The sequence below is a fragment of the Phaenicophaeus curvirostris genome, chromosome 10 (genome assembly GCF_032191515.1).
Source record: "Phaenicophaeus curvirostris isolate KB17595 chromosome 10, BPBGC_Pcur_1.0, whole genome shotgun sequence".
Taxonomy (NCBI): Eukaryota; Metazoa; Chordata; class Aves; order Cuculiformes; family Cuculidae; genus Phaenicophaeus; species Phaenicophaeus curvirostris.
This window is the reverse complement of record NC_091401.1, coordinates 19,558,657-19,584,659: the sequence shown is the minus strand read 5'-3', so window position 1 is coordinate 19,584,659 and position 26,003 is coordinate 19,558,657. Positions and strand designations below refer to the sequence as shown.

Below are 26,003 nucleotides of genomic sequence, written 5' to 3'. Positions count from 1 at the left end.
GCTCAGGCTAGCTCAGATTTTCTCAAAAAGATTTCTTTATACTTATTCCATTAACAATGAACAAAGGACCATCAAAGCTTTTGCCAGTTCTTTCCTCGTTTTGAAAAGTCTTTTATGAAAGCCTAGAAAGATGGTCCCTAGCAGGTAAAAATCTGTAGGATTTAGACTCCTGTCTGTGATAAATAAATAATGGGAATTAAATGGGTAAATACTTTTGAGGTCCTGGATTTTTAATTCAATCTTGGGGCTGGGGGGTGGATTTTTTTATTTCTTTCTATCTTTTTGTTTTACAGTCACCCTTGAATTCTGTTTTTTATAGGTTGAGTTTATATTCTTACAAAGTAAACACAGTGAATAAAAAGGAAATGCCAGCCTCAGAAGAGATTGCGCACATCAGCTGGGGATGCCTGTCAAACAACATCTGATAAAGTGATCTCTATTGAAAAGTAGGTGCGTTGCTTTGCTTACTGATGACAGGACTCAGGGGATTTGGGAGCCTGTGCTGCCTTGAAGACTAAAGTGATGTAAGATGTGCCTACATGACAGACTGCTGCCGTGGGAGTGCGAGACATGTCGCTGATCCTTAACCAAGAGATTTGCACTGGAGAAGGCAGGTGCTATTATTCCCTTCCCTGGAGAGTCTGTGCATTTTTAAAACAACGATTACCATCTAATGGAGGAAATAAAAAATCACCCTTAGGGCAAAAATGAGAGTGAAGGGCTTTACATTCTTAACCATGGGGCAACAGCTGGTCTCTTTTTTTTTTTTCTTTTTTTTGTCGTCTGGTGTTTCTTGCATTTGTAGTTGCCACAGCTATAAGGCGCAGGGTTGCCACTTTCCACCTATAGATTGTGCCAATACGTGTAGTGTAAGGCCTTATTCTGGAAAGAAGGCAATGTGAGGCTGAATTCTTAGCTGAGGATGGAGGGATCCCTGTTTTCAGTGCTTCTTGGGTGATAATCAAGCCATCACAATTTTATAGAGTTTGGTTGCAGAATATTCTCAGATTAGAAAATACAAGCCCCTTTTTGCCTGGATGTTACTATTTAAATAAATGAGGCAATTTAAGATAAGCCTTTCACAGACATTTATTCCAACAAGTTAAGACTAATGAAGTGCAGGAGTGTCTCAGTAAAGATGCACCATAGTAAGGGGAAGGCTCATTAAGTAGAAAGGCGGCTTTTGTTGACCTATCTATCAAATATCTACAGTGTTAATTTTCTTGTTCACTGTGTGGTCTTGTCTTTATGGCTAATAAGGGATGGTTCTCTATTTCTTAGTCTCTAAAATTGCTGTGTACTTTGAATCTTCTTCATTCTCTTCTTTTCCATCTTGGCTTTTCTATGCCTTTTATTCTTTAAGTAATTGTCTTCTACTTGGTATATGTAGTCTTCGATTAGTCCAATCTGCAATTATAAAGAAGTGGTGTCAGGAGCATTTCCTTTTTCCTCTAAAAACTTTAAAAACTTTTCAATGAGTTTATTTCAGAACTGATTGTCATTAGAAAGAAAAATACATGAAAGCACCTTTCATACAATTGGCTGGAATAGTGGCACCTGATCTCATAATTTTTTTTTGTCCCTTTCCATTTGGATTCAATTACTTTACTGCCATGGAATATACTCTTTCATTGAAATCTGTACATTGAAACCAGGAATTTATCACTACTCTGTCTTTAAATGGCATTGAAAAACAGCCACTTTAAAAGGAAAGGATGATGAGGAAATTAAACTCAGGCAAGGTTTTCTTGATAAGGAAAGAGAACAGAGGCTTCTGGCATTTATATGCCAAAAATCAACACATGGAGAAAAATGAGTATTCCATATTGTTGTGGCAAGAACCATTTTTCTATTAAGTCAAAATGAAGTTCCGAATAAATATGTTTTTCCATTAATATAATGCACGAGAGAATACAGTAGAAGAATAAATGGCTTCTTTTTCTCCCCAAAATAAAAATGCAATTATTCTAATAAAGGACACATTCACATAGATGTATCTTCTTTGCAACAGTGATTTCAAAACAAGCAAAAATTAATAGTAGTGTGTACAGGTATTCTGTAAATACCAAGCATTTGTAATTTTATGGCTCTCTCTCCCCATACCTTACCTTTATTCATACTCCTTGTCAGCTTTTGCAACATGCAGCATTTCTGTAGGGTGAAGATGAGAATCCTCTCCCTTCGCACCAAGTTATACTCAAGGCCTAGACCCTATATAATGTAAAGATCTAAAGAATCAATCTTCCAATTGCATTTTAAGCTGATTTTTTATTTTAAAGTCCTAATCTATCATCCTGACAAGCATTCGGTGGAGCATTGCTTCTTTAGGCACAAAACAGAACAGCTGACTGTGAATTAATCTGAGCATGGCTTCCTATTGTATTTATTCATATATTGAGCTGTTACTAAAGTGCTCCTCAACCCTGAACTTGAGGCCCTGCCATCCGCTCTGGCCGTGGTTTGTCTTGGTGAGAGGTGTGCACATATAAGAGAGCAAATGAGGCAAGCAGGGAAGTTTATGGACAATTACTTTTGTCTTCCTGGGGTGCCAGAGGCACAAGGAATGTGTTTGGGAGAGGAGCTTTGCCTCCTCCCAACAAAGCTTGCAGGGGTGACCTTTTCAGCTTATCAGCTTTCCGTAGTACTGTGCGTGATGCCATGGAAAAGAGTTTTCTACCACGTTGTGAGCCTTGATGGGCACTTGCCTGTGGGCTTTTGCTCCTCTGTTGCCAAGAGATGCATTGCAACAGGAACATGAGGAGTTTGGGGCTCTCTAAAGACAGCCTCGAGGGCTGGCTCTGCTGTGACATGCTCACCATATAAACATGTGGAGGATTAGCAAAAGGCATCATTATGCTAGTCTAATTTTTAAGAAGCTGAAATAAAAGCTTAGAAAATCATTGATCTGGCCAAAAGCACATGGTAAGTGTGGGAAAGACTAATCACTTAGTGCCAAGCTCTAGTCCAGCGGCTTAGCTGTCTTAAAAACATCAACCAAACCTCTAAGAGTCCTCTGCAACAGACTGTATTAAAATGGCTGCGTAACCTTTTTCTGTGGTTCAAAGTAATCTTTCCTATTTTGAACACAAAGGGTGGCAAGAGGAAGGGAGAAGGATTGTGGAAAGGAGGGGAGGGTATGGTGTGGGCTGAGGGCAAAGTGGGGGGCTCCAGAAAAGCAATAGTTCTTACATCATGCCTTTGCTTAGGGATATGATCTAGTAGTGGACAAGTACGGTTGGACTTGATAATCTCAAGGGTCTTTTCCAAACTAGTGATTCTATGATTCTTTTAGAATCATCCAATGATGCTTGTACTACTGGTGACACCACCAGAAAGCCCTGGTGGAATGGTGTTCCTACCTCGAACCGCGGTGCGGCTGTTGTTGTGTGCTTTTCATATTTATAGAAATACCTCTCAGCTCCAGCCCCCAAAATAAGTTCTAATATGGCTTATCAGGGGTGGAAATAATAGTTGCTTACATAATTGCAATGTTACTGACACAGCTGATGAGCTGATGATGTTATTTGCACAGCAGTGATGGCATTCAAACCCTTGCTGACTTACAATTACGCTGTATGCTCTGAGCCTTAGCATGATTTAAATTACCATATGAACACAATGAAAATACAATCTCTTGACAAGATAAAGGAAGAGGGGGGAGAACGGCTTAAAAATCTTTTGGTGGCTGCAGTGTTCAGTAGTGCTTATTCATGGCTTTTTAGCTTGCACATTTCATTTTAAGAAAGTAAATTGGAAGCATTATGTTATGCCTTTTTGCCTTGATTTAAAACCTCCCTGTGCGCACTCTTCTGCTGCCTGGCTGTGGTGAGCTACCTTCGGGGCTCTCATTGGGAAAGGAAAATGTTTTAAATCAATAGCTTTACTTTCCCTCCACCTCTTTCCCTCTCCCCTCCCCCTTCAGCTGTTTAAATAAGAATCCATGTGCACTGGAGTAGGTACAAGGGCATAGTTCATAACCAGTCCATACGTGAGTTTTGTTAGAGCCACACTGGCAGCAAAGCAGACTTTGGAAAAGAGTCATGACTTATTCCCAAGGAGAGCAATAACAGTCTCTCTCTCTTTAGTCTGGGCCCTGTGATCACCTGGAGGGAATGGAAAAATGGGAATAGATAGAATGAAGATCAAATGAAAAGAGGGAAGATATATAAACAAAAGGTACCTTTGAGACAAATTACATGCTTAGTCCATGGAACATCATGGGGTACCTCTAGGTACTGTGGGACCAAGCTAAGTAGAGAAGCATAGAGGTCTAGGAAAAGAAATCTGGAAATGAACCAGATACGATAGAGTTTATTTTGTGCTCTTTACCTTAGTATTGCATTTATTTTACATTGCCCCCAAACTGTCCTTTGTGCCTCAAATTCTTTCGTTGATAATATGTTGTGGAATACATCAATGGTGGAATTTGTTGATTTGGGGAGGGGCAGAACAATTAACACAGAAAATAATAGGGCTTCTGCAAGAGTGTAAACATAGCTTCTCTGTCTCACCTCCCTGCTTTCAGTCCACAGAGGTACCCGAGGAATCAAAGAGATGAGTAATGCTGGGTCTACATGCCTAACACAGGGGATTTAAGTTAGGATAGAGAAACCTCTAGGCTGGTGGCTGAATGAAAACAAGAAGTGGGACAATAAAAGCAAATTTGTTTGGCTTACCTGAAGGAAATGACACTATTTTTTTAAGCCAGAGTAATGAATGTGGAGGACAAAACCTTCATGTGTGCCCTCAGACCAAGAAGCTGCTCTCCTTGATGGCAAAGCCTTTGCTGTGCTGCTAAGACACCAGCACAGAGCTTGCAGCTCCAACAGGCTGTCTCAAAAGTGTTTTTGTTCTTTTATTCTCAGGGAAAATCAGGTGAATGGGTGAAGTTGTGCTTGCTTTTTCTCAGTGCCATACATCAATGCACTTTTATTCTGACAGTGAGTGACAAGGTGAAAAGCGTAATTAGTGCACCAGAAGTACCTACATGGACTATAAGTCAGTCAGTCTGTTCTGAATTCCAGTTCTCAGTTTACTGGGAGAAGAAAATGATCTGTGGTCCATGCGAATACTGAGGTGATTAGCTCATTCTTAACTGAAATAGTTTTACATCCTTCTTGAAGTCATGCCAGAGTCTGTAAATACTTATGGTTTAGTACATTTATATAGTGGAGTTTGTCTGCAATGAAAACAGATCTCTTTGGCTAATAAGCAATGCAACAGGATTAGGTGGAGGGATGAACTGCAGAGGGTCTAATCAGGTGAAGCAAGATTTCACTTTGGCTTAGAATTTGATTCAAACCTACAGGAGTTTTTGAAAAAAAACCCCAACATGTTATATAGGTACACACACAAAAAAGGAACAGTGCAGGCCTTGTTTGGAGCATATAAAAATATTTCTAATCCTGCCCTTTTGTACTTGTTATCTAGTGATGGATAAAGGGGAGAGACTTGCTGCTGTGCGCGTTCAGCCCTGCTCTCTGGATGCCATCCTGATTGATTTGCTAGCGGCGTGGAGGGATATGTAAGCAGCACTTGCTGGCTGCAGCTGAATTACAATCATCGAAAGATTTCAGTGTAAGAGACCTCTGGAGGTCATCTAGACCATCCTCCTCTCCAAAGCAGGGCTTTAAGGGGAGTTCATATCTCCTTTTCTGAAAAACTTACTGCATTTCTAGTAATGCCCTATCAGTTACATCAGAACAAACCTGCACGCATTTAGTTTTGCCCTGAAATACCATAATGCAAGTACGTTCTTTGACCTTCGTATGCACTCACTGGGATAAGACATGCCACATATGGTTCCTAATTACGTGATATGCACCAGCTATGACGAGAGAACGCTGCAATACTATCCATCATTCGGTGTGGTTTTGTCCAAGTCCTGATGGGCCACAGATGTCATGAAACTTGTCAACCTTTGCTGCAAGGAGGTTGTTCCAAGGAACAGATGTCCATGTTTGATGGCTTACTGACAGTCCAAAGGAAGCTTGGGCTTATCCAAAAATGGGGGAGCTATTCTAGTCACAGGCTAACTTGAAAGCACACGTGCCTTTTAAGAAATTGGCATGAATTTGAATACAAATAAAAATATCAGTCATAGTACCTGCTAAAGAGTTTAGAATGAAATGAGAAAGAGCTAGAATCCCAAAAGGACAAACTCCTGTAGGAAAATAACTTGCTTTAGAAAAAAATGGGTAAGCAGCAAGTAGACTCAATAAACTGTAAAATTGTAAAAGTATGCCTCACACAGATGCATGTGTATACATTCTGCATAATGCCTAAAAACATCCAGACTTCCTAAATCTCAATACAAATTGGGGGAGTCACTTTTAAATAAGAAACAGGTATTTTTGAAAATACATGCAGGAACTATAAATAACATGTAATGGCAAAAATGATCTTCTGGCATACAGAATCTATTTTTATTACTTGGGAGCTATTCGTAAGGTAAATTAGCTACCTTTAAACATTAAGTACCTCTCAACATTTTTCTTTGTCTCCCAGAGCTACTTGCTAAAGCGCTCTTTGGAGTCAATATAACCAAAGGAGCAGTACTTGAAGGGCCTACAAGAAGGGATGGCTATATAGAGTGAGGAGGAAAAGCTGAGCGTGTGCTTGAGAAAAGCTACTGATATTTTCATAAAATTGAAATTCCAATCTGTTCATTCCATTAAGGTTAAGTAGAACAAACGTTGCTCAGGATCTGGGAAAAAAAGATCATGATTTCGCTGTTTGTGTGTTAACTGAAGAGCATTTGAGCTGCTATGGTTGCTTTTGGATGGGAGTGGGACACACTGGCACATGATCTAAGCCACCACAGGCAGGCCAAAATAATTTCCCTACATTTGTTTGGCCACGTAACCCAACCGACTGCCCGACTCTTGTCTTGGGCACATTCATAGCTTCAGATGCTGATGCCAAATATGTTGTCCCTCATGCTCCATTTCTGTATTTTCACCTGCCTCATTTGTACACACTGCCTTTCTTTAAAGAAAGAAGTCTGATAGACAGCTCCATTGCACATTTCCATCGTAAAGGAATATGTTCAGTGAAACACTGAAAATCAGTGCTTGCCAGCTGGTTCATAGTACACTAACAAAGCTCCAATGCTAAAAGCAGACTGAGAGAAGTGTTTGTTGATGAGGAACCAAATAAAATGAATATTGATGCTGGTAATGAATTATACTTATTAACTACCTTATAATTCAGACAGTCCTTTTGTACTTTATAAGCCTTCCTGAGATCACTGTCCAGCACAGTGTTTACTATGAGCAGTCTTGTTGACTCATGCTATTTTTCACAGCAGTAACAATACCTGTTAGCAAGTGTTTATAGGGCTGGAGACCTTCTCTGGCAGAGGGCAGCAGGTAAGCAGACTGCTCATTTATAACTGACAGCATGATTAGCAAGAGCTGTGGAAATGTTTATCTAAAGCCTTACGTGGGGGTTGTTAATGCCCAGAATTGCCTGTGATTTAACAGCCAGGCAGCTGAAACCAGCTACATTATTCCAATGTTTAGGACATTTACTGTTCAGTTGCTAGATTTGCTGCTATTTAAAATTATTCCAGTGAGTTACTTCACCGTATAGCTTGGTGGAATAGACCAAAGCCTTTCTCATGACAAAACACACTTTCCCAATAGCATTAATAGTGTTTTGTGTGAGGACCTAAGAATTATGGATAGAGATGATATCTGTTATTAGACCAAGCAAATTAGCTGGAAAACCTCCATGCTTTTATGTACAAAAACTTTCCTTCTGATGTGGAACAGCAAGCTTTAACCTTCCTGCATCTGCTTCAGACTTGAATAAAACTTTGCATGCCTGAAAGCTCACTGTTTCTCAGTAGTCACAGCCTCTTTCTATACTGCATTGCTGGTTTAGCTGTGATCAGGAGATATAGCTCTTTAGTGTGTGACTTCTTGGTAGCTCAGCTTTATATTAGATACTGGTGCCTGGAGGGTAGAGAAATGGGCAGGATGCAATTGCTTCTTCCAGTGTAGCTGAGGGCCACGTAGACATTTTCCTGGGGTACCTTTTATTCTTTTGTGTGCAAGACACAAAAAGCAGAGACTCACAAAGATAGGAATTGATTTTGGGAACCAAGAGTATTGATAAGTCCTGAAATCCTATTGTCACCTCTTTCTTACACAAACAGCTCTGCAAATGTTGTCACACTTTTATTGTCCCTACAGTGGGTCTGAATTTGTTAACTGTACTCTCTAGTTGCCTACATTTCTTTTGTACTGCCTCAGATTCCATGGGGCAGATCTCATTTTCTGCTCATGCAGTCTCTTAGCTTCCTCTGCCTGGTCTGAACAATTCTCTCATTGCCAGGTTAGAAACCTCTGTCACAGATTCTTCTTGTCCCTCTCAAGGCTGTTGCTGCTTCTGAGTTAATCCTTTCCTGAATGTCATAATATGTTTTCTCTAATCTTAATGTGAAGCCAATCTTTGGTCAGCTGTAATAAAAAATTTTACACTACTACCTGGTTGCTCTGCTCTTCATTTCCTTCACTCTGAGGCTACCTGAATCAGCATCCCTAAAGTTTTCCTTTTGCATTTGCACTTCTCGAAATTCATTATGCATTAGATGTTACACATTAGACTTATGCTCCTGTTCCAGAAAACGTGCTTTTCCTATCCTTTTCCATCCCTGGCTTTCCCTCTCCCTTTTCACAGTGGATCCATGCATTTGAAAAACACCTGACTGCATTACAGCCCTGAGGTGCAAACAGACCAGGACCCAGTTTCGCTCCATGAATTCGGGAACAGCCAAGCTGACTTGAGAGTGCACCAAAACACAACAGCTTTTGAAGTCTGCATGCTCTGAGGACAAGTGCAGCTCCTGGTGGCTGTGGCATGGGCTTGGATGACTTTACAAGATGTTACAAAGTCACATACATCAAATAACTGTTGTAGTAGCCAGCACAATACTATTCAGCAACACATCTGCTTTCCATCAATGTACTATAAATCCACCCCCCCCTTGCTCCTCTGGCTGACCGAAAGCCTAGCAAGTCTATGGCCCTTTTCCATGGCTTGATTTTCAATTAAGAGATAATGTCAGTGAAAGAGCATAGTTCATCAGATATTGTTCTCCTGCTGTTGCTAAATGCAGAGATGTAGCAAGCAGAGGTCAACTACTGAAAATCTGGGTGCCTGGCTAAAAGATTATATAATATGTTAGGTTAATTTTACTTCATTTCATATTCACATACATTAGTACAGCTTTTGTTATAACTTATCCTTACGTAAGTTACATCTGTTCTTTTATTCACTCATCCATGTTTGCTCTGCTTTCAGATTTATGAAACAGGCATTCCACTGAGCTCAGCAAATGATGGGCATAATAACTTATCTAAATTGCAAAGTATGTGTTGCCCTTGAGGTAAAATCAGTTGTGAAGGTTTTATGAAGTGTCTCACATGTGGAAGTGTGGGGAAGTGTTTATTTGCCAACTCCTGTCTCTCCTTTGGCTGTTCAAATGATGTTAAGAGGATTCTATGAAAGTGCTATGAAAGCCTAAGGGCTAAATGGTGGAGAGAAAGAGAACTACATCATTATCTTCAGAGGTGAAGCACAGCCATACTGGCACTTGCACTTACATGCCTCTCCTCTCTTTGGATGTCAAAAGTTTCTGGTTGATAGGCACTAAAGCATCTATTTATTTAAGCAAATGCCTCTCACTGTAACAATCCTGTGAGGCTTTTTAAAATGAACTTATTCTTAAGAGACTGAAAAATAATCTCTCTATTTCTTTTTTCCTCCCCAAGACTTGAGGAAAAAAAAAAGCTCTGTAGAGGAGAGAAACCTTCCTGCTGTTTTACGTATCTGAGATACTCTAAACACCTCTGACTGTCTGCAGCTGCTATAGAGTTCTGCAGTAGCCAGGTAGGGAGCTGGTTTTTTGAGTTACTCAAAGCCAAACTTTATTGCTGGTCTCAGTATTCGTGTTCATGTCAGATTTCACTTATGTCATATATAACTGTCAGCAAAGAAGCTAGTCAATAATTGCCAGACCTGGCTTTATATTTGTGCCCCACCTAGCTTAAGACCCAGTGGCTGGACTGAGTTGAATTATCAGGCTAATTCCCCTCATGCTCTCTTGGAAGTTTGCTGATTATAACTGCTGATCCTTGTGCATTGGGGGTCATTGCTCTACTGGCTGGGCTAAGTCAGTCTCTAAAACAATAAGTTCAAATGTAGTTTGAATTAAGAAGAGAATTTCTAAGCCCTATGGTGCCTTGAGTCCTCTTTAAGTCTAGCAGTCTGGCCACCAGCAAGTTTGAGATTTTTTGCCATCTATAAAAAGAAGGAAGGCGGTAAAAATTCTTTTAGGAATGCATTTGTTCCTGAAGTAGATTGGGACTGAATCCTTCTGTCAATCGCTTAAGAGGTCTTAGACTCAGGTGTCTGTTTCCCCAGATTGGTAGTACAAAGCTCACGTATTACCTGGGGAACTGAAAAGTGTCGGTAAAGTCATGGAGAAAAGGGATTTTTGGAGTCTGACCCAGCTAATTTTTCCTGCCTCTGGGACAATCTTCAGGGATATCTAGTATGTGGGTAAAGACTCTGTAGGAGAATGTTGCTTAATCTCCAAAGGTAGCCTAGTCCTGGGTCACCTCTCGTTGCGGCTGGTAGCCTGGTGATACTGAGAAATGCATCTTCTGTACGGTGATGTTCTCTTTTCTCCAGCTAATTATGAGGTCATTTTTCATTTCTTTGTATTTAAACCTTCTGAAAATAATTAGCCCATTTGATAAATTAGTTTGCTTAAAAACATACATAAATTTGTCAGTGAACTGGATGAGCAGCACAGCACCCCAAACACTTGAAGCTACACATATATTACTGCTTTGTCAGGCCTGTAAATTCAAAATTGCCCAGATTAATTTTGAACTAACTTGATAAGCCCTCCACCATGACAAAAAGAAAAGTGTTTGAGTGTCAGGCTTTGTGCCCTTCTGTGTCAGATTTCAGCCTGAATGAATTTTTATGGGTGATGGTAGAATATAAAACACTGAAAACAGTGGTTTGTAATGGCAATTCTGACAGACCCTTTAACCATTTGGAAAATAGGCACTGCTATAATTCTGCTGCATTAGAGAAAAATTTTGAGTGCTTTCATTAGGTGCAACAGCTGTTTCTATTGCAAAAGTCAGACTTCATTGGTGGTAGCAAAACTGTCAGCTTTACAGAGTTCTGCATTTATAGCTGATTGTATAAACTCCTTTATGTTCATTTTTGTTTTCCAATGTATGTAAATTAATTCAATAGGAAAAATACAAATAACTGCCTTGTAACTAGATCTATGTGAAGGTTCCTCATAGGCACCTACAATCAGCCTCACCCAATCAGCGAATGGAGGAATACTGAACTTTTCCAAGTAGTTCTAGCACAAGAGATGTGTGGTAATCCATACCACAACAATTTTATTATTATTAATCCTCCTTCTCAGTAATGCATTCGAGTTAGTTAACCCAGCAAAACATTCTTAATTGGAGCTGATTTAACCCTCCCCCCCAATCTAATAAAGGAAAACAAACCCCAAACTCTCCCCCTCCCCTAAAAGTCCCTGAGTGTTTTCCTGTTTCCTCCATTAAAAAGGTTTTTTTTTCTAATAACATACTGATTATGCTGAAATTAAATTTTGGAAAAAGGTGAAGGAAAATTATTTGATTATACTTTTAATTTCTTTGTTCTGATACAATATGAAAAATTATTTTTATATTATAAAACAGTGAGTTCCACTTGGTACAAGATTGTCTCAACTCAAGTAGTTATTTCAGTTGTCAAAAATGCTATTGAACTATGCACACATTCATAAGGCTTAATATGGGATACCAGTCAATTTTTAAATGTTAGCTTGATTTCCACTAAGATTATACTGAAAGCATAAGTATCCAGAGAAATGTAAAGGATGTACATACATACATGTGAATACACTGAAAGAAAATACTTTGTTTTACTGAATTTACAATGAAATATTAGCCAGTGTCTGATGAAATATGTGGGAAACTTCCTGGTACCACTAACAAATTTAATGAGCCTTTAATAAATAGTTAGATGCCTGTGTATTTGGTCTTTACTTTCAGCCACAATTCTTTCTCAGCTGCCCCTGAACTGTGGTCATTCAGAATTGTGAAAATCAGGCTGGTTATTCAAACACCTAAGTGTGGATTTAAACTTGACTTTTGGAAAAAATTAGGAGTACTCTCTTTAATATTTAAGATTATTGTCTGAATATGGGAAGCATAAGTGCTGGAGTAAGTATTTGTAAATAAATCATTTATCCTTTGCATTCATTTTCTTACCAATGTTTATTATATATGACAGGAAATACATATGTGATTGTATAAATATTTATAATTCATATCATACATAGTGCTTGTGTTGCAAAAGATTCTCATACAATCTGTAGGCAGATGTGAGAGATTTAGAGGCTATCCTGGTGTAATGCAAGATCTGTATGAATGTTTATCCTTTGTTTTGCCTCATGAGTGTTTAAAAGAGATGAAACCAAATGCATCTATGATTATGAGTATTTAGGTTTTTATTACTTTCTGAAAATATTCTGTACTTGGAGAACTTTATTAAGAGCCACTGATCTGACAGCTAAATGAGGCAATACATCTTCACAGACTTTCTTTTAGAGTAGATGCCTTCTGAAATTTTAATTCAAATCACTTGAAAATATGGACTCTCAAAAATACCTTGACCTCCACCCTTGTGATTTGTTTCAGACATCTCTGTCTTATTTGCTTACCCTGGTTACACTCAGTGCAGATAAGGTTTGGGTTTTCAGTATCTTCCCTGAGACTCATCAGTAAATCCTAAATTCCAAAGACAGACTATCTCATGTCCCACTGGTGCAGAAACTCAAACCCTCTGTTCTCCAGCCTCCCACTGCAGCCAAAACCCATAGAGAGTGTGCATTTGTCTGGGATCTGATGGAGCTATAAGACACGGAGTAAGACCAGTGCTTTGAACTGTTAGCGACATTTTCCCTTCCTGGTGATGCATTGCTACCCTTTTCCTCAGAAGTGGCTGAATATCAATGGTGTTGAATGCCCAGAGCTGTGATTTGCTCTGGTTTGAAAGTCTCTGTAAAATTGTAAGATACTTCTATTACATCCCAGCCTGACCTATTACTCATTACGTTGAGTTAGATTCATCTGTACAGAAAGCTGACACAAGACTCCCTGCATTTCACAAATCCTTTAAGAATTAAATTGACCGGTCGCTGTGCAGAGACTCCAGAAAAGTATTTGCATGTCTTTTACCTCTCACATCACCAAAGCCTCATTTGTGCTCCACTAAGGGACCTAATTTGTTGGGCTGAATTTTATTCCCTAATGATTTCCCCCTCTCCACCCCCCTAATTAACACACTACCCCATAAAAAAAAAGGGAAAAGAAGTATAATTATCAGCTAAAAATAAGCTATTCAGTTAGGTTCGTTTTTTTCTTTTGTGTTGTATAACCACATGAGACTATTAACATGGACAAAGATCAAGCATAGTGGCTAAAGCAAATAATAAATAAATAATAAGTATGCTAGTGCCTGAGCACTAACAGAACTCAAGGCATACAGTCAAATTTCAAATGGCACCTACTTTCTTTTCTACCTTTAGAACAGATATTACTCAGGTGAACATCTACTCCCCAAGGAACAATATACTCCGCTGCCCTTTGCTGCAGTTTTTTACCTTCTGAATCTTATTCCACACACGTCCTTTATGACTTCTTCCTTCAAGGGTGTCCATGGCATCTGCCATTAGTGACTGCAGCTGTGGCACCAAGATAAAAATTATCAGTGTGGAATTCACACAGAAATAACTTCTCTAAATACACAGATTAAAACCTAATTAAAAAATCATTTGTACGCTGATGATTTTATTACTCATCTTTCACACAATGAGCACTGCCACCTCATCTTTGCTTCAGCCATTACACTGTATTATTGTGGATATAAAATACTTAACAATGGGAAAAAATCCTCTGGAAAATTTGTATTTAAGCCTATACGATTTAATGCAGTAAATGTTTATACTTAGTAAAGGAAGACTTGGGTTGTAAAGAATAAAGGCTCCATATTTCATTCTTTAGCTGTCTGAGATATTCTGTGCCGTACATGAATGCTTTTTAGTATTTTCTCCCAAGGCTAATGTATCATAATTTAAAGCAGCATGTAAAACCTCACAAGAGGACAACACTAAAGCTGAGATGCTTTTGCTGTAGCTGGAAGCATCTAGCTCATTTTCCCTGCTTTTACTACCCTTTTTCTTTGGCAAACCCTGCCTTCTCCCCATCATTCAGTGTAACAGAGCATAAAAACAAGACTGACAATTTCTAGTGTAAACTATTAAAGGAAGCTGTAGGAAAATACTTGCTAATCGGTCCTTAGTGTTAGAGGGAAGACTAAAATTCAGGTTAGTGATAGTATTGCTTCTAGTATTCTTCCAGGTTAGTCATAGCATTGCCTCACCCTGAGCCCTTCACAAACACTTTAACATGTTTCAGTTGCTCTTGACTCAGTACAGGCGCAAGGACAGGATCCAGTAAGCAGCCATTAGCGTCTGTGTTTAGAAATGAACTGGGAGAAACTTGTATTTAATATTCCTGTGATATTGCTGTTCTTTATTAGGTCTATTAAAAATATTTTGTCCATTAAAATGAACCCAAACAATAGGTTTTGGTGTGTCTTTGCTATGAGTCTCTGTAGAACAGCCAGTATAAGCATAAGCATTCACAGAGACATTGTCTCTTCTTTCTCTGCCTAGGTGGGCAGCAGTTTAATTTGACTATGTAAGCTGATAAAACAAAACACCAGTGGTTTGTCTCATCAGTGCAAGATATAAAAACACTGCCTTGAGGTTCAAGGAACAGATCTGTATTTCTTCAGCTTTAGCTTTGCATTAAGGTTTTTGAAGCTGAAATTATCTATCTATGCCCCAACACTGGATAAAGGATGCAGGAATGTTCTTTTGAATCTCTAAATAAATTTGCTACGGTAGGTAGGTTCCAGCCTGCTTTCTCTGTGCTTGTGCAGCCATTAAGTTTAGCCTTATTGGTCCAAACATTTGATACTTTTTTTTTTTTTAAGTCATGCATCTGTATTCATAAAAAAGCAGAAACCTCCAATTTCTCCCTCTGACATTAATGCAAAAGGAGTAAGGAATCTGTCAGAAATTTTTCATCACAATACTTTTATGACAGATAATCTCCTTCTGTGAATCCAGAATACACACAGCCCAGCGATTAAGGGTATTAAGGGCAGAATGGGCAAAGCACAGATCCTGCATCAAACCAGGCAGATGATGAACCAGTCAGGGGAAGATTTTGCCATTGCTTTTCTGATTGTGATTCTCTCTGAAGAACAGGTCAAACAGCAGCCACCAGGGTAGCGACCAGGGTGTCGGGCTGTCACCACCAAGGGGCCACTCCGACAGCAAAACATAGCTGGGGACTTCATTGATTTGAGCAAGAAGTTAAACCAGGAAACCTTTCCAATTAAAGTCTTGGTGAAAAATGCCCAGGATATGCTCTGGTTTTAATTTTTATAACCCAAAGTTTTTCCACCAGCTCTGCTTGCAGGCACAATGTCCACGCTACGGAGCAGACATTTGGCAAACCTCAGTAATTCTCCCAAAGCTGATCTTATTTTAGAAAATCCCCTCTAAGAAATTTTTCAAAAATATCTTAATCTCATTTGATTTTAAATTGAAATAGATTTCTGCTTTTTTAACAAGTTTTCAGTTTGATTTATGATGGGCAAATATGGTGACATTGAAATCATAAATCATTTTCGTTAGGGTTCTTCCCTACTTACATTCAACTGTTCAAGCTAACAAAACTCTTTATTTTCTCAGGATCTGTGAATAAATACTGATCTAAAAGGCCTCAGTTGAGGTTCTCCGTGCCATAGATTAGGACTCTATTTATTTAGATTCGGGAAGACATTTACACAGATGAGTTTATAACTGAAGTGCCTTTGGGATCCTTGCTGTTCCAGTTCAAGTTGCACTATTATAAATTCAATGTAGTTTAAACCTTATACAGCTTCTACTGTGTGTGATAATAAACATTTGGCATCTTTAGCATTTTCTAACTTGCAGAGTTTAACTGTCTTGCTTGATCATAAAGTCTTATCTCAGTTTTACCAATGTGAATTCAGAATTACCTCAGAGAAATTGCTTTAAATTTTTATTAGCACAGGTGAGATTAGAATTTAGCCAGCTCTGTTTTCTTCATGGAAAAAGTTAGATATCTTTTAGAAATCTTGCTAATGAGTGAGAGTCAGAACGAGTGCTGTGAATCTTACTCCATTGATGTGGTGGGCGTGTTTCTGTAGCACATACTGAGGGCTGCTGAATCACACCAGTACAGCCCAGTCCTGCAAACCTTTCATCCTGCCTAGACACTGGTGAAATGAGAAGGGTGACAGGTAGGCTGAGCAAATGCGGACCTTTCACTTGCTCCCTGGATGGTTTGAGAGTGCAGACCCAGTGACAGGCAGCAATGTTGTGTGCTTGATGTAGTTGTGATATGGTAGGGAAACGGTCTCTACTGGCATAAATGGAGCCCATGCCATAAGGGCTGATGCCACTAGGTAAGGTAAAGTCCATTAATCAGTCCATGCTGGAACCACTCTGCAAATTCTTGCTTGTAGTCTTGTGTCTTAACTTGTTGTGCCTGGACTTTGCTAAAGTATTCTAGCTACAAAGCATCTGAGCATCATTTACACACACAGACTACAGATACATTTTACAGCAGGATGACAAGACAAAAAATAAATGAATGCTGAATTAATACATTTTAATGCTCTGCACAGGGTAGCTGGTAGAGATTTTCTGCCTTTATTGTTTAAAAAATCATTTTTACCTTGGGCTCGGTAAGCAAAGCATATGTGCTTTCTTGAAAGATTAACAATAAGTCACTTAAATCTCCTAGCCCAGACCCTCATTATGCCCAGTCTTCCCCCTGAGAGACTGAAAACCTTTGTCTTGGGTGGCCTAGATCCTCCCCTAAAAAGCTTTCCAGGGAGGTCAGGCTTATGATTTCTACATGACAAGATATAAGCAACAGTTTAATAGCCTGTGCCTAGTGTGTGATGTACTGAAAATATTGTACCCTGGAGAAAAACCTATCCCTGAAATATGTACCAATAATTCAAGACCCCTTAGTCAACCTCGAAATGTGGGCCTGCTGAAGTTTAATACTAGCAGACTTGCATCAAAAGGAGAATGTCTTTTAATAAGAGTTTCTTTGCAATGTAGTTTCCCCTTATCTTGAGCCCAGACTTCAAAGTCTGGCAACCGCCTCCTGCAGTTGCAGGCCGCTGCTTGTCTTCCCTAAAGCAAGCGGCTGTGAAGCTTTAATTCTACAGAGCTTAGGAGCTTTGCAGGGCTGTGCACGAATGTCAAAGGACCAGCTTTGGGAAAACCAAAAGTTTTTAGTGAACCAAAGTTGGATCATCAAAATTGAACTGCATTTAAATGCAAGGACTCTGGAGGGTTTGCTTTTTTTTTTGTCCCAAGAATGAAATGCTTGAAATTTGCATGTATGGTGAGCTCCCTCCCCTGCTAGAAAACCCAACAGCCTCATGGAAGAATAACCATATAGTGCATTCTGATAAGAGGTTACCGATATACTATCATGCTATTAATGACTCTAGACTTCCAACAGCATCACTGGCCCCATTCTATGAAAGGGAAACAAAAGTATAGGAGGTAGATGGGTTTATTCAGAGACAGGGAACAAGCCATAGGTAGAGGCAGCTCCTTTTTGCCTTCTCCACAGCTTTAACTAGATTCGGCCTGTTTTGCTGCAGGTGGCTTCTGATGTTAGCTATAATGAAGTAGCATGATCTGAATAATTGCAATCGTTTTTCCAGACTGATTTGGGGACGTTTGGGGGAAAAGAAAAGGTTTTAAAAATATGCCTACAGATGAGTCATGCTGGTTCTATAAAAGTCATCCTTGCAGGTGATTAGCAACTCCTCTGACAAGGCACTGCAGTTGGATTTTAAAACTACTTCAGGTCCACACATTCAAAAAATGAATTCCAGAACAAATTGCAGCGCAGTGCTGTGCCTCAGCCCTTCCTCCTTGGCTCCCTGCCTCCAAAGGCCAAAACAAGTATTAGAAATAAATACTTACCAGTTTGGCATCCTGCTGACTGATGTCCTGCAGGTAGGGAACGGTTGCTAGCTCAGCCATTGCTTGATTAATCACTTGGGACTGTTCCTCGACTCTCTGCAAACAGCCGAGGAAGCTGGCGTAATGCAGCTTCTCGATTCCACGTGCACACGGACAGCGATTGTCCTATTTTTTTAGCAAAAGCAAGTAGGTTAGAGGAGTCTCACAGAAAACACACCCATCCTTTGAGTCCTATGCCTTGAGGCTTATCATCATACATATTTGTGCAGGTAATACTGTAAGCAATATGGGATCAAGCACCTATAAGATAATGCTGCTAACAATTTTTATAGAGGAAAGGCAAAAGACTTACTTTCCACAGTCTCTCTAGTAGTACTAGAAAAATAAATACATAGTCATAATATATGTGAAGGGAGCACAGAAGATAACAAACATGAATACAATTTTTCTCATTTGGAAATGGCTTTTCCATAATCCCCTCTGTTAAATATTATCTGACTTTTATGGATTGCTTTAAAGTTTCAGTGAAGAGATTGAGGAAATTGTGCAGTGTGTCAGCTTGCGGTTTGTTTGCAAACTAGGCAAATCCACAGTTTTCAAATATATAACCTTGAGGGACTAAAACCTGCAGAGGTAGTCTCTGATCCTCCAGGCAGCTAGGCACATGGTAAATTTTAAGCATGTGAATACAGAAACTCAGCCAAGTGCTTGCATAAAATCTCAGCACCTGCTGAAGTGTTAGATTGATGGCAGCCTTACCACCATATTTTCAAAAGTATCCTGATGCCAAAAATGCAAATAAGCACCCTACTGAGATTTTCAAAAGCAATTTGGCCTAGATTCCCAAAGAGATGTAGCCGAACGCTCAACCCTTCAGAGTGGAATTTCCATTCATCTAATCAGGGTTTTGAATGCATTTAAGTGCCTGAAATTCCAAGAATTGGCATCAGTTTTCAAAACCACTTCCAGTATTTTTAGCAGACCTTTGTTCTGGCAGTTACATATGGTGGCACTCTGATGCTGCCTTTACATACACTTCCAGGTAGGTGATTGTAGGTCCAATTGTATATTGAACAGCATGAAAGGAAAGTTTTGAATGAGAGTTATTCTTCAATAAATGGTGTCCTGTTTTTAAAATGAAGCTCTCTTGGCAAAGAAAATCATTTGATCGTGATCTTGGTTTTGCAGAAATTTGCACTAGGCAAGCATCAAGTGTTATCAATATGACTATCAACATAGTTCTCCTTTCAAGTTGAAGAATTTAATAACAATGCTGTTCTTGCTTTCTATACATCTGACAAAAATAATGGAAAAATAAAAGGGCTTAGCTTTCTTTTAACTCTAGAAAAATTCAAATAATCCCAGTTTAGTTAATTTTACCCCTTTTAATATAAGACCTAATATAATCATATAATAAAATAGTATGAAATAAAAGACCACACAGTGACAGGAATACATCTATAATCTGGGAGCTCCAGGTATGAAAGCAACTGAAAAAGAAAGAGCTGAGCCAATGATCTTGTACTTCCATTAGCTGAAGGAGACAATTAAGCACTGCACAGAGAAAAGGAGCTCTGGTCAGCAGTTCTCTGGAGTATTGCAGATAGCTCCAGTCAGCTGTGTTTGGAGAGGTTAATTTAAACCCAAGCATCATGGAAGAGAGACGCCAGCATGCTAGGAGATACCTCTTTTGAGAGAAGTGTGGTTTGATTAGTCTATTAATGAAAATGCCAAGAGCTATTCTTCTCAATAAACATAATGCAGGGCTAAATTCCAAAGAGAGCAAACAATTGAAAAGGGAAGGAGAGATAAAAGACAACGATAACAGAAGGACCATTGTGTATAAATAGGTATAAATAAGAGTGGGGTGGCAATTAAGCTTCTTATAATTCATGTTGGAGGTCTGCAATGTTTCACCATGAGTAGAAAAGGCAGAAGCTTTACTAGTCCTAAGATAGATCTTACTCAATATTGGAATAGCATGTGAGGGGAAACAATGGTCTGTAATAGCAGGTGATTTGACTTGAGGAGCCAGGAGAGCTTTTTCAGGCACATCTCATGAACTTCTGTTCACCCACCTCTAGGAAGGGACACCAGGACTTCTTACGAACTATTTTTATCGCATGAAGAGTCCTTTTCTGAGGATGTAACCTAGTATTAGTAGAAGACATAGGCAAGAAGAAAAGGGCTTCTGTGACCTCTAATATGTGCAATTGTAAATCTGACACAGTCCAGTGAGCACGACACTAAAGCAAAGAACAAAATGAAGCCTCATCTCAACCTCATCATCAGTGTTTGAAAGCCAGATAGCTGTGTCCCCAGGTAGAGCTGTGTGCATTAAAATAAGAGGCAGCAATCAGTTAATGAGAGAGAAAGAGAGCTCTTATCAACATGAAATAGTCTCACAACATTTTAGATGCAGCAAAAAGTTTTTCCCTGCTATTCTTGAAATCCGCCCAAACCCTTTTTGTGTAAGTACTAAGAAATGAGTATATTGAGTCATCAGCAAAGAAAGCAGGTAAAAATCTTCTCTCATCATGCTGCGTCTGTCGGGGGCTTCTCCAGCGATTAAGAAAGTAAAGGCAAAAAAGAAAACAATTTTTTCTCTACTTGACTCTCCAGAAAAATATGAAAGCATGCCACGTAGCTATGGGAAACAAATTGGGCATCTTGTGCCTACATGCACTCTGTGGACATAGCAATGCTATTTAAGTTTATAGTAGGTTGGAAGTAAATAAATAAATAACTGACAGCAGGGTTTTTTTGAAGGGATTAGAGGAGGTTGAACATTGTCAGAGGTGGCATTTCAGTGACAATGAAAAATGCAGAAAGAGAAAGTAAATAACTGCTGCTGGCAAGAGAAAAAAATTCCATGGGGAGCTGAACCATATGATGAGAATTACATGAACTATAGCAGAATTCAAGGGACTACTAAGCTGCAGTAAAAAACATAATAAAAAGTAGCCGAGCAATCAGATGAAGATGAAACCAGCTCAGGTAGGCACAGTGAAGGTTAAGTAAAGAGCAAACTTCAATGGAGACTTCAGTGGGAAAGAGCTGGGTCTTTTAAAAAAGAGAAGGGGTATGCATTTGAGGAATCACCTAGCAAAGAAACATAACAGTGCAGTGTATGAAGTCACAGTTGCATCCTGGTTAGAAATGCAATTAATAAATGATTAAATTATGATGTTGTTACTTTCTGGATGGATATAGCTGCTATTGTCTGAGACTACAATGAGAATTTAAGCAAAAAGGTAAAAATGAGTGATTGATGGACTTTCTCTTGAGGACTTTATTCATAAAGGGCAGTCTCGCCTGAGACTGGAGTCCTCCCAAGAAAGACCTTAGCTCAGAAAACTTTTTGCTACATGAATTCCCTTCATTTATTTTTTTTTAAAAAGGGTGTTTATCCCCAGACATGTCTTTGAAGAACTTCCAGGAGAGAAATAAGATCCTCATACCCGAGGATCAGCTCAGTCACAGTCCCATTCCTCTGACCTCGGGATGAAAAAGCACTCAGAAAAATCAAATCAGCCTGTTCTAGGTAGAGTTTACCTGCTATTGTTACCTGCTATTGGTAACAACCAGAGCAAAGATAGGACAGGCTTTCACTGCAAAAAGGAGCTGGAGAACACGTGAGAGGAATGAATCATGTGTCCTTTCATGTGTTGAGAATTTTGGGATGCTACCACAACTTTTTGCTTTTCTCTGTACTCAAGAAAGGATTCATCCCTCATGCCACCTCTATTTATAAACACACTGTAACTGCTGAGAGCTAAAGAAAAAGAAAAGCAAAGTGGCCGGTCAGCCTGGATTTAAGTCTGTCATACCCTATATGTGTGGCATGTTCAACTGTTGGCTTTAAGGCCATCGCTTTGCAAAAGTCTGGAAAGCTCCCCAGTAGATCTTCTTTTCTATTGCAGAGTCTTTACTACTGTTTTTCAGCTTAAAATCTGAATGAGGTTATGCCTTGCAAGCCGCTTTGTTGTGTATTGCAATAGCAAGCGGAAAAAATCCATCATAATGTTTCTTTAATGCCCTTGGTATCCTCCAGAAAATGTGCATGCTGAAATCCGTATGTAGTAAACGCTTTCCCTCTGCTTAAAAAATAGACAACAAAACAGGGAGGTCTGTAAATGTACACATCATGCTGTGAATCATATGGTAGGTTTTGTTCACCTTTTAATATGAGCAGTCTAATAAGCCCCTCTGGCCACTGTTTTTCCTGTTATGTAGCATCATGTGCCATCAACGTGGGACGACAGCAGGAGAAAGTTAAATGTGGTGTGTACAAATTACCCCAATGAAATCACTCGATAGAATAACCACTTGTCAGCGCTGGTAATCTAGACTGGCATATGAGTTGCTGAAAGTCTGACTGATATATATATATGTATATTTTAAGGCAAATGAAATAACCTTTGTGTCATAGTAAATATTTCTGGGTAGATGAGGTTTATGGTGTTTCCCCACTAGCAGCAGATGAGGCTGTGTGGGGACCAGACTGCAACATTCTTTCTCAAATGCTGCTTGCTTTACAATACACAAATGTCCCCTTGATTTAAATGCGATCAGATGTTCCTTTTGCAAAAGGGAGGACAATAGAAAATACTCTGTTTTTTTAACCTTTAACTTCATGCCTTACCAACAGTGGTGCATGTATAAATATATAATTACTTTTACTTTGTGTAGCTACAAAACCAAAGTGGCAGATTTGACTTACATTGAATGTTACTGTAGCTTAATAAGCTCTGCTTTAGCACTGAGATGTTTTTGTCAAAAAAAAAATCTGATTAGGACAAGCATTTTGGATGATATGTTTGCATCTGCAAATGAAGAAACAGGCAGAAGGGAACACTTGTTCTCTTTAAAAACCAAATATATTCTTTTACCTTCTTAAAGTAAATTTTAAAACTAGAGTCTGGATCTGGTCTTGCAGAGGTTTTTAATATAGTTTGTGTGTAACTGAACTACAAAGGAATCATATTTCTAGCTTGAAGAAAATTTTGGAATACTTTCAAGAAATCAAAAGTGGCCAAATCTCTGCCAGGCCCATAAAGAGATTTTAATAACCAATAGCAGAGCAGTTCTGGCTCTGTGCCTATCTCTGTTATCATGTATAATTGGCTTCATCATTTGCTCTTTGGGTCATTTGCTCTTTGGTTCTGTCTTGCTTGGATCATTCAGCGCTATGGAACCTGAAGGGAAAGTGAACAGGTTTCCATCCAATAACTGATGTGGAACTGGAAGCTGTTTGTTCTAACAGTGATAATTTCTGCTGTATTAGGGCTTTCCTGCTCTCTGCTAAAGCTCCCACACTGACCTCCTGGTGGCTGGTTATAAATCTATAGGACCATGATTCAGGCCTATTATCCTGCTCTTGCTGCTGCTGGAAGTAGCATTTGATAGGAATGGATGGACTTGATGATCCGGTGGGTCTTTTCCAACCTGCTGATTCTATGATTCTAAGTGGCATTAGGGTAGACCTTCCCTGAACCACGTGGGGGCTATGCTGACCTCCTTGGAAAAAAAGGGGAGGTGTGCTGCTGACTTCTGTGGTGCTAGGAATTCACCTGGTTTTCTGAGGGCCCTCTTCTGTTTCAGTAAGAATATTTAGATGTATGAGGTGAGGTCTAGAGCTCGTAGAAATTATTACTGTGTAGGAGCAGTGTAAATTCATACAATTAGTGGGGACTGGCTTGAACATTTCTAACACACCACTCTGCACTCGTGTCTTACATGAGTTTGTTCTCTTTTCCCTATACTCTGTGTACCAGACACCATGTACCTCTGCTTGAACCATCTGGTCCTGACCCTCCAAATTAATTTACAGAATATGGTAGTTATGGAGAATCCAAAAGATACCCAATTTCAAAGTTTGTTCTCTTCCTGATACTCTTTAGAGACTGAATATCCGCAATAGTGGAATTTCAGCTCCAAAAAGTCTATATTATACCCAGAGAGAGAATTGCTGGTTAAAAAAACAAACAAAAAAAACAATTAGAGTTTTACTTGGGCTTTCAGAAAGACCAGGATTTTATTCTATATCCAATGCCCACCCCACTGGCTCTGTACTTCTAGCTGCTTAAAGGTTTAAAGTGCAATGAACGTAACATTAAAATAGGTATTTGTCTTTGCTAAACATGCCACTTCTATTAGCCTGCACATCAATAACTTAGGCTTTTGGTCATCCAAAGCCAATAGCACATGGCTTCAGGAAAGAACTGGAAAGACGCAGCTGCATGTTTCATTGAGATTGTCTGCCCTCAGCCTGCTCCACCTGCCTCACACGATGCAGATGCTTTATGAGCACCAACTTAGGCAAAGCACTAAGCACCTTTACCTCCCACTAAGCATATGTGTTCAAGCACACACTGTTCTTTCAGCAGCTGCTCTCTGAGAGTAAAGGAGATATAGCTTCCCCAAATATCTAAGTAATGTTTCTTCCTTGCTAGGGGTTGCTAAGTAGCTGTTTTTGTCAACCTCCTATCTGGTATCAAAACCTAAGAATATAAATCCTGCGATTTGCTAAGACACCTCTGATGAAGAAATAGCTCCGATTCCTTCAATATATAGAAATCTAAAAACCTGTTATTGCTAGGGAAAAAGAGTTAACATTAGCATTTAAAATCTGGGAAGGAGAAGCTTCTTCCACTTATTTTCAAGAGAATAATTTAAGAATTGCATTAAAACAGTCTAGTCTACATGCAAATTTGATTTTTGACCTTTTGTGCTAATCAAAAGCTATGGTGCTAAAAAGCTGTGTACATTATTGCAGAAAGTATGGAGCAGAATTAACTAATATACCTTCAGTATTGTTGTAGCAGATTTGAAGGTTATTTCACATACTTTGGTATGTAGGGTTTGGGATCTACATCACTAGAAACACTTCAAGTAGCAATTATGAACTGTTGGTGGAGATCCTGGTGACGTGTAGTATACTAAAAGTATTAAATGTAGTGAGTAGTTTCTGTGGTTATGTGGAGTAGGGATATCATATAATAGGCCACAAAGATTTGAAAAAATTGCTTGCAAAGTGATTTTAAATAATCTGAGTACACCGCTAAATAATTAGGACTACTTTTTAAAAGCATCTAAACCCAACTGAACTGTGTTCCTACTACAATTCACTGAGCGTTTCTGGACACAGGAAGAGCATGTGCAGAATGAATTACCCACCAAAAAGCACACATCATTCACACACACAGAGGCTTCTACTGCTCCACACATTCCACACTAGAAAGTGAATTTTATACTCACAGTTAATTTGGTGCTTCTTATAAGATCCATTACCGGCAAGATCCTTTTCCCAGTGTTAATCCAATACATGTCTGTTTCTTTTTTTGTGAGAGGACAGAAAGGTGCTTTCCGGTCTACAAAATGAAATCACAAAGCCATGTACTATGTTTATTCATATTAATTTTCCGTAGAAGATCTAGTAAGATGATGGGTAAACTGGAGGAGGAGGGAGGAGGATGGGGAATCTTGTCTGGACAGTCAGGGCTACAGGCACAGAGAAATGGGTCCCGAGAAACCCCACAACCTCCCCTCATTTAGCAAGGATTATAGAAGCCACCCCTGATCTATGACAGCTATTAAGCATGTCGGCATACCTGAGAAGATTGGCAGCTTTCTACTTGACCACCTTTCCATGGTTTTTCCAATATGTTTGCTTCTGAAACCCAGAGTCAGTAAATAGTGCTGGGGGGGCAGAGATGGCCACTCAGCTGTCTGTGGCAAGATGTGAAGTCCATGAGGATCTGGAATATGGAAAGGAAAATAATTTCCACTGTCACATTTACTTTCAGTTGCAAGAAAAGTTAGTTCTTTTGAGAAA

General features: G+C 39.3%; 1 protein-coding gene across 1 annotated transcript in view; it reads right to left on the bottom strand.

Moving 5' to 3' along the window:
* Nucleotides 1–1,122: 1,122 nt before the first annotated feature.
* The window catches only part of SPATA16 (spermatogenesis associated 16), a 77,699-nt gene continuing 52,818 nt past the window's right edge, over nt 1,123–26,003 (bottom strand). Inside the window, exons 6-10 of the mRNA XM_069864571.1 lie at nt 25,780–25,926; nt 25,427–25,539; nt 18,167–18,331; nt 13,715–13,795; nt 1,123–1,407 (exon numbers count right to left, since the gene is read on the bottom strand). Of these exons, the coding sequence (XP_069720672.1) occupies nt 1,285–1,407; nt 13,715–13,795; nt 18,167–18,331; nt 25,427–25,539; nt 25,780–25,926 (629 nt within the window). The 3' untranslated portion in view covers nt 1,123–1,284. The remainder of the gene's footprint in view (nt 1,408–13,714; nt 13,796–18,166; nt 18,332–25,426; nt 25,540–25,779; nt 25,927–26,003) is intronic.